The sequence below is a fragment of the Lygodium microphyllum genome, chromosome 19, assembly GCF_053477565.2.
Source record: "Lygodium microphyllum isolate KBCC chromosome 19, Lygodium_microphyllum_v1.1.10, whole genome shotgun sequence".
Classification (NCBI taxonomy): domain Eukaryota; kingdom Viridiplantae; phylum Streptophyta; class Polypodiopsida; order Schizaeales; family Lygodiaceae; genus Lygodium; species Lygodium microphyllum.
This window is the reverse complement of record NC_141153.1, coordinates 131,492,599-131,507,990: the sequence shown is the minus strand read 5'-3', so window position 1 is coordinate 131,507,990 and position 15,392 is coordinate 131,492,599. Positions and strand designations below refer to the sequence as shown.

The 15,392-nt window shown below is 41.5% G+C and overlaps 1 protein-coding gene across 1 annotated transcript in view; it reads right to left on the bottom strand.

Moving 5' to 3' along the window:
- Positions 1-260: 260 nt before the first annotated feature.
- The window catches only part of LOC148020391 (CBS domain-containing protein CBSCBSPB3-like), a 36,099-nt gene continuing 20,967 nt past the window's right edge, over positions 261-15,392 (bottom strand). Inside the window, exons 2-14 of the mRNA XM_087700686.1 lie at positions 4,580-4,748; positions 4,334-4,466; positions 4,081-4,236; positions 3,863-3,941; positions 3,613-3,726; positions 3,427-3,493; positions 3,244-3,349; positions 3,098-3,156; positions 2,255-2,361; positions 1,917-2,050; positions 1,664-1,749; positions 1,472-1,561; positions 261-915 (exon numbers count right to left, since the gene is read on the bottom strand). Coding sequence (XP_087556812.1) covers positions 709-915; positions 1,472-1,561; positions 1,664-1,749; positions 1,917-2,050; positions 2,255-2,361; positions 3,098-3,156; positions 3,244-3,349; positions 3,427-3,493; positions 3,613-3,726; positions 3,863-3,941; positions 4,081-4,236; positions 4,334-4,466; positions 4,580-4,748 — 1,507 coding nt within the window. The 3' untranslated portion in view covers positions 261-708. The remainder of the gene's footprint in view (positions 916-1,471; positions 1,562-1,663; positions 1,750-1,916; positions 2,051-2,254; positions 2,362-3,097; positions 3,157-3,243; positions 3,350-3,426; positions 3,494-3,612; positions 3,727-3,862; positions 3,942-4,080; positions 4,237-4,333; positions 4,467-4,579; positions 4,749-15,392) is intronic.

Here is a 15,392-nt window from a genome sequence, read left to right as displayed (position 1 = left end):
ATTGTAATGATAGTATAAACATTGATGAAATTCGAACAAACGTTCCAACCAACTAATCGAGTACAAACTCTCTATAGGTAATAAAACAATTCATTTACATTCACATTTGCCTCTCTTTTCCCTTGAAGGAGAGGAATCCAGTTGTTCAATGTGAGAGACAAGGATCTGCATTCATGAAAGGTTCTAGAAGAGGTACATGCTTACGTCCTACCTAAATTATCCATTGCAAGACAGCAGTCACCCATGACTCATGAGAGCAATTTTTGGTTAAACTGTGTTTTGGCTTAATCCAAAGCCAGTTTACAATAAAATTGCTTTGTCATATTTTTAATTCAAAATGCGATTGTTGAAATACAAAGTTTTGAGTTTTGTCCCCTGCAATTACAGACACAGCTCATTTGCTGGCCATTAAAATACAGCGATGCAGGTGTCCAGAATGTTGAGCAATGTGAAAGTGCTGCATACACCTTTTCAGTACTTGGACTCAAACATATTGGGATATTTCTCATCATCATTAGTAATATCCATCACATCATGGCAGCCCTTTTAAAAAACTTGTGAAAGATGATTTCCGGGCAATTCTCTCCATTGTAAAATGTATGTACAAATAAGCACTGCAAGACAGATGATGATTTACAGTTGCTACCTATATGGCTGAATAGTTACTGGCTTACAAATCATGTTATTCTTGCTTGGACTAACGGGCTGCTACGTGTTGGGCCTTTTCAAGAACACGAGTACACTAATGCCAACCACAACTGCAGCCCCTGCAACAGCAGCAGTGTATGCTGGGGACCTCCAGGTTTGCTGTTTGCTCATCTCCAATTCAAGATCTCTTGATGTTGTCAGTTTACGATCTCCAGCAGGGAGATTCTCTTTTGCTTCTCGAGGATAGTCTAAATGCAGTTTTAGAACCTGAATATCACACAAAATTGATGTCAATACTGTAAATGGCATTGCAACACCAGAATATTGTGACACAACAAGCATGCCCAGTAAGTTGCAGATGAAGGTGGACAGGAGGGAAATGTTAATATAATGCAAGAGACACACAATTAAAGACCAAATAATTCATAGACAAAGTTAATTCAACATGCAGCAGAGCTTCCATACAAAATGGCAGAGGATACAACTGTTTTCTAACCCTTTTCACTGAGAGATGCATATTGTAAATCTACTTTGAAATCTGAAACGTGTGAAGTGTTTCACAGTTCTATGGTGATTGCAGTCAGAAGCACTGACCAGTTGGATCTTAACACACACACGCACACACACAAAAAAAAAACTTTTGAATAGGCCATTATTTGAACTGAATGTAACTTTTAAGTAACCGCTCAACAAAAGATCAGTCGCCTTTTCTGTCAACTCAAAAAACAGGACCTTTGAATAAGCCTTTATTCCAATTATAAAAGTAAAGCAAAAAACCTACTGTCTGATCAGTATTCAATTCACATTTTGAGAGCTTGACTACCTTCCATCCTGATAATCTAGCGTGGCTTATGGCAGCAACAAGGTCACTATCTGTAGCAAGGACTACACGATCCCCTTCATCATCTTCATACTGCATACAAGAAGGAACGTCTGAAACCTTGATCTGATGCAATTATGACTACAGAGACTCTGAAAACTAGCAGACTGCACGATAATGAACGTTGAACATTACCATGACATGTGACGATTTGCTAACATTAAAATCATCTCCAACTCTTTGTGCTACTGCCGAGATCAGCTCAGTCAAACTTTCTGTACCTGATCAGGGAAAACCAATAAAAAATAAGCCACTAATAGTTCTTCTTGTGCACTGTAGCCATCATTGATTTCTGACACAAGATGCTAGTACGAATAAGCACACCATACACACTGGGGCATATCTGGCATCCACTTACACCAATCAAAAAATTAGTGACACGAGTTACCACTATTGAAACGATGAACTCGACCCTTGGAGTCCTCCAGTTTGAATGCAAAGGTGCTTCCCATCCCTGAATTCGGATACCTCGTTGGATCAGGTGCAAGGTTATCCGCAGATGATTTGGTTATTGAGATGTCACTGTGCATTAAATAAATGAAGACCATGAGCAGTGAGTATGCAAGCTCTTTCAACGAATAACGCTACCCCCCAAGATGCTTCTCTGAAGTCCCACAGTGATCAAGTTTATATCTTGAGGTTGTTCATAGTAAAGCTGGTTTGTGCTCTTGATTCCCATCTGATGGCATAAATCTTGCAAATCTGCTCTAATAATGACTGACCAACCTGTGAGTGTCTTCATCATCTTCAGGTGCTTCTAGTGAGAATGCTGAATCCCAAAACTTCTGCAGCATTGCTCCTGTCGAATCCCCAGTCCCTCCAGTACCTCCCATCTGCATATGTAAGTGTGGTCACTAAAAGAACTACAATGCTGAACAAGAATTAATAAAGCAACTTTGCAAAAACAAATCAGGGCAAACTCATGAGGTAATCTATACCTCACATTGTGCTCTCACAAGTTCTGCAACCATGAGAACAGTGACAGACACAAGCATTGCATGCACGAAAGGAGTAAATCTTAAAACATCTATGAGGTGCAAAGTGCATTTGGTAGCAAACAGTTACATATCAGATTGTTGTCACGGCTAGAAGTTCTGTACCAAAAACTTGCAGGAGGAAAAACAGGAGATGCTTACCTAAAGAAGAACAGTCAATCAGAATCACAACTGGTGAAAAGGAGAAATGGAATTCTAACATAATGGTAGTGCATGGAGTGATGTGTTGCAGAAGGACAGGCCTGTGGTAAACAGTTATGACTCAAAAATCTGAGAGCATGCAGAAAGTGGGGTGCAATCATGGGAGTACTGGGGTGCAATCATTGGACTAAATATAAAACCACAAAAAATCTAGAAAGTTTGCAGAATCCCTTTTCTAGGCTGGTGAAGCCTGCAGGAAAACTTTTAGTGAAGTAGGCCTGTTGATTGCATTAATTTCGATCAAAGACAGTCAATTAATTTCCCTTCATCATTGCATTTAGATTTACAGACTTCCTTACAACAAATACTGCATAAGTTTCTTCTACTAGCACTTTATAATTTGAAAGCAGAAAAAGATAGTTGAGATTCATACGGTGGCAAAAGCAGCATGGGTTATGTGTAGGACGTCTAGGCAGGCCACGATATACCCTTCTGCACTTAAACAGAAATATGATCAACATTGTGCAGTTCTGAGAATTATAAAGTTTTTGGCAGCCAGACTATTAACTTTTGAACTACCTCGGTCTATGACAGGTAAATGCAAAAACTTTCCATCATGCATTGTATGCAAAGCATCCACTATTGTTGTATCAATAGTTGCACATTCAGGGTTAGGAGTCATAACCTGCAGAAAACCACAACAGATATTAATTATATGAAGCCAAACTGACCATGGAAACCACAATCACAGTTACCTCCTACCTTTTCAACAGGTGTTGAATCAGGTGGAAGATTTTGAGATATCACCCGCATTAGAACATCCTTGGAACTACATTTTAGTAAGAGAATTTAAAAAACCCAACCAATAAGACAATAATCGCTAAACCATGACAAAAACAAAAACAAAACAATAAATTCACCTGACCACATAAAGAATAAAAATCTCACGTTAAAATTCCTTGTGGTTTATTGTTGGTTGTAATTATCACAGAGCTAGCCCTAAGTTCCCGCATCTTCTTTGTTGCCGTAGACACAGTATCGGAGGGTAAGACAGTTGCCACCCTTTTTATGTAAGCCACATCATATTAGAATATCAAACAGGAACAAAAGCACTTATGCCAACAACCACTCCAATTGCACGTACCATCAAACAGACTTACATTTGCAACGTTCTAAGAAGCAAAAACATTTGACTTACTTGGAAGTTTCTTGAATAATAGATCCTAACGAAGGCCGAAACATCTTTTCCCGAAGCATGTCAACTAGATTTGATGATCCTACAAGATAATATATTTAAAGTGCAGAGTCAAGCCAAATTATTATCTTCTGCAAACAACTGTTTGTTCGCAGAAACAATTATATAACTCATGAGCTTTAGAGAGAGCTACCAGAAAACAATTGCAGCCAAAAACTCACCATATTGTTGCTCTACACCTTGTACTGCTGCTGCAATTGCATCCCCCTTTTCTGCCGCCTTTTCCATTCTAGCAATAGCATCATACAGGCACTTGGTGATATCCAAAAGAGCAATAACTTCTCCGTTTTCGACAACAGGAAGATGGCGAAACTTGCCTGCAAGTATAAAGCACAACTTAAATCAATTCTTCTCAATATGAATGTAACAAACTTTAAAGTCACTAAGGAAGAGGTTTCAATCAGATGTGGATACCTTGAACCATTTTCTGCAAAGCATCAACTGCTAAAGTGTCACTCATGACAAAGAGAGGATTCCTTGTCATGACTTTAGAAACAGCTGTTTCTTCAGGCTTTAGTCCTTCAGCTATAACCCTTGTTGCCACATCCTGAACCCAAAACAACAAGATTTGCAGTATAATCACACATCAGTTACGTTGTCATCCCTGCAAGAGTGTCTCGTGTGAAAAATGTAGTTAACTGTGAAGCCCCTCGTAATGACCTTGTCAGTTATGATTCCACACAGTAATGCACTTGAATCTGTCAAAAGTGCAGCATCTACTCTACGTGTTGCCATACGACGACATGCATCTAACACTGTAGTGCCTTCAGGTATTGTCAAAGCTTTAGAAAGCCTCAACCTTTTCACAGTTCGCTCTCCTGCACCTGGCCTGCCAACAGTAATATCAAGTTATTTTGGTGTTAATGGCAACCAATATAAAACAGTAGAGGAGTGAGGCCTGATCCTAAATAAATTTTACCACCACATTCTTATGTATGATATCAAAGGTTCACTCTTACAAGAACATGATAAAGGATCGACTAGAGCTATCTGATCAAGACAGTTGAGTTAAAGCCAAAATAGCACAGCTAGAAATATTTAGCTTTTTAAACATGGCATTATCTCCTTTAACATGACGATAACTACTACTGAAAAACATTAGTTCCCAAATGATATTAACTATGGCTGAGAAACACACACACACATATATGTTATAGTCCCTCTCAATCTCTCTTCTGGCTGTTTTGATCACATTCATGGTATCAGAGCTAAGAGAGTCGCTGCAGTTGTACATCATTTTCAATACTACTGTTGTCTTGCTTGCTTTGGCATTGACCTGATTGGTTATTTTGTTTCCATGTTCATGGCTGCGTCCTTGTATTGGAAATGGTCATGGAGGACTGTTCAACTCCTCTACTGCATCACCTTGCAGCTCTAAAGGTATGATGAACCTGATTAGAACTGGTCAGATCATTCCAACAGTGTCTTCACAGCAACTTCTCCTCGTCTTCAGGGAACATTAACCTTTGTACATTTTGTCAACTTTCTTGGCAGTTACTGGCAACTGCAAGTGTCAGATGTGTTAAGCTTAAAAAGGTGCATTTCAGGTTAAACCTAAATTAGCTCACTTTAAATAGCCCCAAAACTCAAAACGCTACAAAGTTTATGTGTCCTCTATCCCATGAACAACCACCGAAACTTTGGTTGGATCCACATCTACAAATGGATGGGCTGCCCAGCCACTCAGGTCATCTTGTTTTGCATTTTCTCTCTCCATCAGCTGGCACCCTGTTTCGACTGCTGTCCTGGAGCATATTTCCCCAGGAGCAGTGCTTTCTCTCTCCTGTTACCGCACAGCACACCAACCACCTCCAAAAGCAGTCCCCTCTCAGCCAGCAGCTGTGTTTCCAGCCAGGACTGCATTTTCTTGATGTCAGAATAGGGTGCAATGACGAAAGCATGAGAATCAGCTGTAATATACTGCACAAACACAACAGAGTAGAGAAACACTGCGAAGAAAAGAGGAACACTACAAAAGAACTCAGCGTAGAGATGCTCCAAAAATGAAATCCATATACCAAGACAATAGACAGTACAAAACAATAGTGGGTCACTGGCTATGTGGGCTTTTACACTGGCTCCCTTCCTCCAATAGGACCTGCATGTAGTGGTGTATGCACTGATGTGTCTGGAGGAGGGAGGAATAGCCTATAAATAGGCTTCAGATCTAGAAAAGTCGGCCAGAAATGATGCACTCCATCAATACAAGTCAGCCAGCCCAAACTAAGGCAAAAAGAGCAATCGTCTAGTACAAAAATGCAGACAACTGAAAATAGTACATAGCCCACAAATAGATACACAGACTCACTTATGAATTGACAAATCCCCTAACACCCTCTCTCAGATCATGGGTGATCTCGTACAATACAATATACAATAATAAGGACTTATCATAGTACATACAACAATGACCAGCAAAATGGACCATGGATACCCAAGCAGTGGGTGATCAAGCCACCACCAAGGTATCTCGACAAGAACGTGATGTCGCACTAGCTCCTGAAAATAGAAAGTAGCCATAGCAACTCTCTATGTCTGGCAACAATGCCTCTGCAATAGCATATATCACCATGAATTCCACATCTTTACCGCCAAAGTGTCCCCTCATGTGAGCTCAATCTAGTAGCAAGGCCTGCTCTCTATCAAGAAAAATAGCTCATCATGAACCTAGATCCCAACTCCAAGATTTCAAAACTTGCCAAACTTCATCAATGCAAAAGGAAAGCCCTTCTCTAGGTCCTTTGCACCTGTATGGAACATATAGACGATGATCAATTGCCCCACCTCTACTATCCTCTCACACTTCCGCTTTGGCACTGAAGAGTCCTGAGGAATGACTGCAATACCATAACTAAAAGGCAGTAGAGGGGCCTCTATGGCCTTCCCCTTAACTATATAAGATGACCACTTCCGTCCCTTAGTCTTCGCCTTTTTCGGAGCGTCTAAAAATTAGAGTCAAATGAGGATGAGAACGAGGACTCGTCAAATGAGTCTGTATCTTGATTCTTCTTCTTCAACAATGCAACTAGATCCTCATAATCCTTACGTAGATGTCCCTTCTGACCATAGTGATAATACTGAGATACAGGCTAATCTCTCTTCAATCTTTAATACAACGGGCTGTCACAAATGACCAATAGCATCAAAGATCAATTTGCCCCTTTATCTATCTACTGTCTAGGCATAGACTGATCCAAAAACACTTGCATACGGGCCAAACTAAGTGTAGACAAGCATTCCCCTCCAAATCAACTGCAAATTCTTCTTTTACAACTGCTACTCTCATTATCAGGGCTTCAATTAATGGGCACAGTTCTTGAAGTGTCTAAGAAACCCTAATTTTTACTGCAAATTGGAGTTTTACCAGCAATTGCTTTGCCGCCCACGTTCAATGGCTGACGAAAACTAAGAAATTTTGAGAATAGCTAAGGGAATATTCAAGAAGTTGAGAATGGCTGAGGAGAGAGAACCTTCGGGTTATTAGATTCCAATGTCTCCTTCTACGGTACCTTATGGAAACCTTAATCCCATTCATGCCTACCCCTCCTATCCTCCTTTTTACCCCTCTTATCCTCCTTACCCAACACCTCAGAGTTCTATGAAACCGGCCCTCCTTTTTAGTTAGTGTAGTAAATAACATGATGAAGCAATAATTACAACAAGAATAAAATACACAAATCTGAAAATACACACTTTATCACTTAATCTTGAACAATGGACACCTTATTGGCCCCAAAAACCAGTGCCCCTTGCGGTATTTCTTTAACTTGTATTGCTAAAAGTTGAAGTACATTGAGATCCAGCTTGATCTCCTTCAATTTTCAAAAATACATCTTGCTGTCCATGACAACCAACTGTTAGCAGTCATGTTTGTCATGCCTTGTCATCTCCTGCCTGTGAGCCTCAGTCTGAGTCAGACGAGGACTTTAGGAGCTCTGACTTGTCTATCACTTGTTTTGACGGAGGAGATATCTCATTCTAGAGCACTCAATTTATTGCATTTCAGTGCATTTTCTCCTCTAGTCAGGATTTTATGTGCATTTCCCGGGGCAGTTTCTGCATTCTTCAGCCTGCATCACCTGCCGGACATTGCCCACCCTTTCCGGGATTTTTTTGAGCATTCCTGGCATTTTTACCAGCATTAAATGCTGGTCGGATCAGCATTAAATGCTGGTCGGACATATTTATGGCCTCAAATTTCAGGTCGGCCATTTTTTGGGTTTTTTGGCTATTTATAGCCATTTCCCACTTGGCAGTCAGTTGTATTATCATCTTCCCTCCTTCCTTGGCAGGTGCACACTCCGACTCCGTCATCTTCCTCCGTCTTCGGTGCTGCCGTCATCATCAGCCGGATCTGGTGCCCTCACTGACGCTTCGGGCTGCGTGCAGGGGCTGATCAGTCCACAGTTGTGTATTCAGCATTCATTTCAGTCAGTGCAGATTTTCTTCCTTCATTTTCTGCTCTCTCTCTCTCCTCCTCTATGTTCCTGTTCTTCTTCCGTTGCGCACTCTCACATGGTATCAGAGCCTGATTGAGAGCACGGAGGACCCACTGAAGAGAGATACCTCACTGCTGCTGTCATCTAATCAGCAACTGCCCAGGCGGCCCCTGTTGGAGGCTTTTCTTCCTGCGTTTGCTGTAAACGCTGTCTTCAGAGGCTGCCACGTCATCCAACAACACATCATCCCTGCGTTTTCCATCAAGCTGTCCCTCCTTCTGCTGGGCGACTCGTCTTCAGCCTGCGTTTTACAGTTCTACTGGTCGCTACCACTCCAGGCGGCACATTTCCTGCTGGCGACTCATTTTCTGGCTGTTTCCTGGTGCTGGTGATCTCTTTTCTGGTGATCTGTAAAATATTACACGGCGCAGCGAACAGAATCTGAGAAAGAGATAGAGAGTACACAACAGATAAGAGGAGAATCAGTAAATTCTTTAACTCCAAAAAACTAATACAAAGATGGCTCTGTCCACCCATGCGCTTCCACTGTGTGAAGCTTAGATAGCGATCTAGACAGAAGATAGGTGAAGAGCTTAAGGCTAGCTGGAACAACAACTCTGACTGGGTGAAAGATGAGTAAGTGATGGCTGCGAAGGGGTTTAGCTTTTATAGCCTGCGAAGGTCGTTAGGTCGGCCTGCTGACCGACCTACCATATGAGCCTCCACTAGTCGGCTAGGGAATATTCCAAGGAATATTCCCTTTACCATTGGGGTGCCTCGAGTTGCTATCAGCTTAACCACTCCGTCTAACCCAAAGATTAGACCCACAACAGTCACCTTTTTGCCATCCGGTCACATAGACCTCATCTGATATACAAGTCAGGACTCAACCAATGTCCGGCCTCACATTTGGCTTCTCCTCATAATGGGAGCCTTACAACTTTGAGCACCATGGATCATTGGTAGCACCTAATGAGGGTGGGGCATTGATCATATCTAACATGATCGTCATCAGTCATCTTTGCGTTTTGCAGATCCAGGTGTTTGTAGGCATTCTCAGCCTGCGTCTTGGTGGTTGGTGACCAAACTGCTGGTCATATTTCGACATCGGCACAACTTTCTTTGGTATTTTGCAGATTGGAAGATGTCTTTTCATCAGTTTACGGGCTTTGATGACTCAAATGACGAGCTTTTGTCTCGACACTCATCTGAACGGAGGCGTGATTTCTATCACGAGGACCGTCGTCCGGAGTCTATTCCTCTCTCCAGTCCCCCTTCTATTCATGTATCTCGGCGATCCCCTTCCAGTGGGCCGACGATGCAGCCTTTGGTACCCCCTGTACAAGTACCCGTACTTCCTCAGCTGCCCAAAGAGGACCGGTTGGATGGCTCCAACTTTTCTCTATGGTCCTGCAAGGTGGAGTGTATCTTGGACTCCTTTGATCTTTGGGAGCTTGTTTCTGTTCCTATTCCCCGACCTAAGGTGGATCCTGCAGATGGGACATCTATGGATCGTGCAGCCTTATGGGATCGGCTTTATTCTAGAGCCAGATCTTTCCTCTTTCTGAGTTTGCAGGATTCGGTGCACACTCCGACTCCATCATCTTCCTCCGTCTTCGGTGCTGCCGTCATCATCAGCCTGATCTGGTGCCCTCACTGACGCTTCGGGCTGCGTGCAAGGGCTGATCAGTCCACAGTTGTGTATTTAGCATTCATTTCAGTCAGTGCAGATTTTCTTCCTTCATTTTCTGCTCTCTCTCTCTCCTCCTCTGTGTTTGTGTTCTTCTTCCGTTGCGCACTCTCACACCAACAAGCTGTCAAACCAACTTGCAATAGTGGTGGCAAGTTTGACTCCCACCAGTTTTTTTAGCACAAGCAAGGCATTCAATGCCAACTCACCTCCACAAACTCCCATTCACCAGAGTTTCTAGAAACAGCATTTCGGGCTTGCTAAAATGGAACAGCTGTTTCAGGCCATTCTGTTTCTTGGAAACAACATTTCAGTTACGTCAGGTGACGAGCAGATTTGACCCTTTTCGACTGCATGTTTTCACTTCGCATGTTCTTTTCGCCTCTGTTCTGCATGTTTCACCTCTGCTACAACTACTGGAACTGCTGCAAACCTGCCCCAACTACTGCACTCCACTCCAGCCTGTGGTAATCTCCACAATGCTGAAAGCTCTCTTCTCAAAAGGTAAGCTTCAGCTGTGAGCATCCAGCCTGTTTGTCCACAGATTTCAGACCTGAATTTCTGTCATTTTCAGCCTTGCAAATGAAATTTTCCTCCTTGCCATTCATGTGCACACCATTTCAGCCTTATATCTAATTTATTTGATGATTGGGCAGCTTGCATCCCAACCAATTACCATGTCCCCCAATCCTACTTGGCACCATGTCCTAAAAGTTAAGATTCATTAGTGACTCTTGTATGCTTAGAATGTGTATACACTAATATATTCCAAAACATTGATTCCACAAAAATCTCAAATGGCCGAAACTCCAAAACTCTATTTCTTCCGGTTTTTGTAACACATGGAAGCTATGCTGATCACAAAACAGAGTTATAGAGTTCAAGAACAAAACACAGATGAACATGGCACGCTCTATGTTGTTTGCAACAAAGCTCCTTAAGCACCTGTGGACTGAGGCTGTAAGCACTTAAGTATACATCCTCAACTGGTGTCCAATTCCAATGGTTCCTCAAAAGACCCCCTAAGAGGCTTTCTTTGGCTTTCGACTCGTTATCTCTCACCTTAGAGTCATTGGGAGTTGTGCATACACGCATACTCTTGATGACAAAATGGGGAAGCTTACACCCTAAGCAAAGCTCTTGATGGGAAAGCTTACACCCTGAGTAGAGCTCTTGATTTTTGTTGGTCACTCCTCCGAGGCTAAAGTGTACTAGTTGTATGATCCTAAAACAAATCATGTCATTTCTTGGAGAGATGTCATCTTTGACAAGAGGGATATCATGCAAGCCCTTACACCTGAGACCAACCTGATTCATCAACCTACATCAACTAAGATTATGCCATCTAAGCCTGGTCTACTACCTGCTCTTGATCTACCGACAAAGACTTCAGCTCCTAAGTCCCTTTCTAGGGTTCCATTACCTCACTAGTACCAACAAACCATGCAGGATTTGGGGATTCTTCCACCAAATTCCATCTCAAGATACTCAAAAGATCAACTAGACTTGCACATACTGCCACATTTGCATCTATCTTCACGACAAATTACATAGCACACCCTGAACCAAACACCTGGCAAAAGGCTCCAAATTATCAATAATAGAGAGAGGCTATGGAAAAGGAGCTTGAGAGCATTGACTAAAATGGAACCTAGACCTTGGTGGATTGTCCATGCCACAAGAAGGTCATTGGGAAGTGGATTTTTAGAACTAAACTGAAAGTTAATGGAAACTTAGGTAAGTATAAGTCTCACCTTGTGGTACAAGGGTTTTGGCAAAAGCAACATATTGAATATGAAGAAAACTTTTCTACTGTGCGGTTGACATCATTCTGTTTATTGGTCACACTAGCCATTCATCACATGCAACAACCAATGCATGGTATGCAAGGTCCAATGTATTCGAGTATGGCTAGAAATATACAAAACCTTATGTATGGCAGCATTGCCTTGATACCTGGGGCTCAAAGTAGCATGTTTGGTACTGCATCTACACCCTCGAATGCTTATGGGGCTCAAGGAATGAATGTTGGTTATGCAAATGCTCCGCTTGGCATTGGTTTTGATGTTAATTCTGTAAATGCACCCTTTTTGCAGCAGCCAGTGTATGACAACTTGACACCCAAAGGGGCAGCAAAAGACTATGATGAGGGTGAAAAAGCAGTGAAGTTTGAGTCCTTCAACAGTGTACAAGATAGGCTGAAAGCTTTGACTTTCATTCAGCAGTTTGATGCAGCCTATTCACGGGGGAACTTCACGGAGTCCTCGAAGATTCGAAAGGCAGCAACTTTCTTGAAAGGGAATGCATTACAATGGTGGTCCACTCTTTTGATGCAAGCTAGAGCACTGTCAATGTGGGTACAATTCAAGCAAATGTTTGCATCGAATTGGTTGACAAATATCTTTGAGGAATGTGTATGAGATCCGCAGCTTCTTGGGTTTATCTTCTTACTACAGGAAGTATGTACACGGGTTTGTTGAAATTTCATCTCCATTGCATGCCTTGCAGAAGAAGAATGTGCTATTTAGACGGATAGCAGTGGAAATTTCAGCATTTGAAAAGTTGAAGAAAAAGATAACTTTAGATCTTATGCTTATGTTGCCCAATCTAAGGAAGTCATTCAAAGTTCAATGTGATGCATGTGGTGACAGCATTGGGGTTGTTCTTATGCAGGATGGCCGAGTTGTGGCTTATGAGAGCCGAATTCTCCATGGTGCAGAAAAGAATTTGCATGTCTACGAGAAAGAGCTCTTGGTTGTAATTCATGCATTGTCTATGTGGAAACATTATTTGTTGGGGGCTGATTTTACAATGCATACAAACGATCAAACTTTGAGGTACTTTCTAATGCAAACAAAGTTGTCAGAGAAGCATATGAAATGGGCAAATTTTCTCTCGAGTCTCTATGTTTCCTTTTCAGATTATACATATTGATGGTAAAAAAGAATGTTGTGGCTGATGCACTGTCACGTAAGCCATAAATTTTAGCCGTCAACATGGTTTATCACACTGAGTTGGATGCCATGAAACAGCAATATGTTGCTGATTCGGACTTTACTAATGTTTATGATCAGCTTTGCAATGGCCAAAGGCAAGGACACTTTGTGCTAAGAGATGGATTTCTGATGATGCATGGACGATTGTGTGTTACAAAGCAGTTAAAGCCTAGAGTTATCACTAAAAGTCATGCTCCTTCGTATGCAGGACACAGAGGTATTGATGCCATGGTCAAGGCAGTGGAGCATTTCTTTTATTAGCCAGCTTTGAGGTATGATGTAGAACAGTTTATTAAGACATACATCGTATGTCAGAAGGTAAAGTGTGACAGGCAAAAGATGCCAAGATTGTTGCAGTCCTTGCCTATTCCAGATAGGCCTTGATAGAGCATTGCAATGGACTTTATTTTTTAGCTTCCAAGGACACCTATAGGAAATGATGGGATATGGACTATCATTTGTAGGTTAGCAAACAAGCCCGTTTCATTCCGGTGAGGAAGAAAATAAAGGCTGATCATATGGCATGATTATTTTTGCAGCACATCTTTAAGTATCATGGTATGCCGTCAGAGTCGATCATTAGTGATTAAGGCCCCCGAATGACCAGTTTATTTTGGAAAGGCTTGTTTGAGAATATGGGTACCACGCTGAAATTCTCATCATCCTTCCATCCACAGACAGATGATCAGTCTGAGGAAACAAATTCTACAATGTTAGATCTTTTGAGGTGCTATATTTCAAACCACAAGACACAATGGGAACAGTATTTGCCCTTGGTTGAGTTTGCTTACAAGAACACAGTGCATAGTTCTATGGGCAAAGCTCCATTTGAGGTGGTTGACGGTGGCAAGAAGGTACCGTCTATTCTGCAAACTAAGAATAAGATCTTTGAGGCTGATCGTTATGTGGAAAACTTGGATGTAGCCTATTCAAAGATAAAATATGCACTTCAAAGATTGCAAGAAAAGCAAAAGAGGGTAACAGATTGCCACAGACATGCTTTGCAATTTACAAAGGGTGATTATGTATTGCTGTGTTTTGAAAAGGCAAGGCTGAAAAAGATGAAAGAAAGAGAAAGATTGTATTTGAAGTTGAGTATGAGATACTATGGGCCCTTCCAGGTGTTGGAGAAGATCAGCGATGTGGCATATCGGCTGAAATTACCTCCACATTAGCGAATACACAATGCCTTTCATGTCAGTTTGTTGAGGCCTTTTCATGGTGATGTGCCAGAGGATATGTCTGCTGAAATTCAACCTGAGGTTGAGGAGTTGGATGAGATTTTGGCACATAAGGAAAAAAAATCAAAGGTAAAGTTTCCAAATTTCAAAATTATTCACCAATGGATGCCAAATGGATGGAAGAGAATGGCTTTGTATATGTAATGTCCTCATTACTTAGTTTATTTTATAAACAATATGCATATACATTCCAAAAATTGATTTATGTTGAAAAAAAAATTACATATTTTTAAAACTAGCTCTAAATATGAAGATAATTGTTATTATTAATGAGGCATTATATGTCAATTCATAAAAGAAAGACTTAGGAAACCCTCCCAAGGACAAGCTTATTAAAACTATGTTTGTAGTATAGAACAATAAAAAGAACTAGCCTAGTGGATAGTCACTTGGCAGTTAAGTGCACTTGGGTGATGACACTGCCAGGATAGGTGACCTCCCGAGAAGATTTTCCTACAAGCTAGTGGGAGCTTATCATACGTAGCCAATGGCGCCAACGAAGCCTTCGCAGCCCGTTGCCAAGTATGCCAAGGTCTATGCCTTGGTCACCGCCTTAGCCGTGAGCCTTGGAGTGACACCGCTCGATGATGCGACGCGCGGTACTCACCTGTATATTCAAAAAAAATTATCTTCGTGCCCCAAAAACAAAGTCTCCTCTCTGACATCATCAATGATATCATCAAAAACACTGAAAGCAAGCGCTCTCTCTTTATCATCGATGATGTCATAAAAAATACAAAGCAAGCATTCTCTCTTTTTATCCCCTTTCCCCCACATTACTATATAAACAGGGATAGAGTGTTAGGTCAAGAACACAACAACAACAACCTGTGCAAATGCCTCTCTATTGTTAATATGACGAAGCTCTACTGCAATCAGCCAAGCCTCTCTCTCTCTCTCTCTCTCTCTCTCTCTTTTTTTTTTTCGTAAAAGGTAATTGTATTAATTACGAAAAAAATACAAGATTACTGGATTACAAGATACATGATGACACTAAGCCATCATGTGAAGAGGTTCTCTCTCTCTTTCTCTCTCTCTTTCTGATTACAAGAGACACGAGGGCCCTAGGCCAACGTGTGGGAAATCCCCGTAGTAATGCACTAAAAA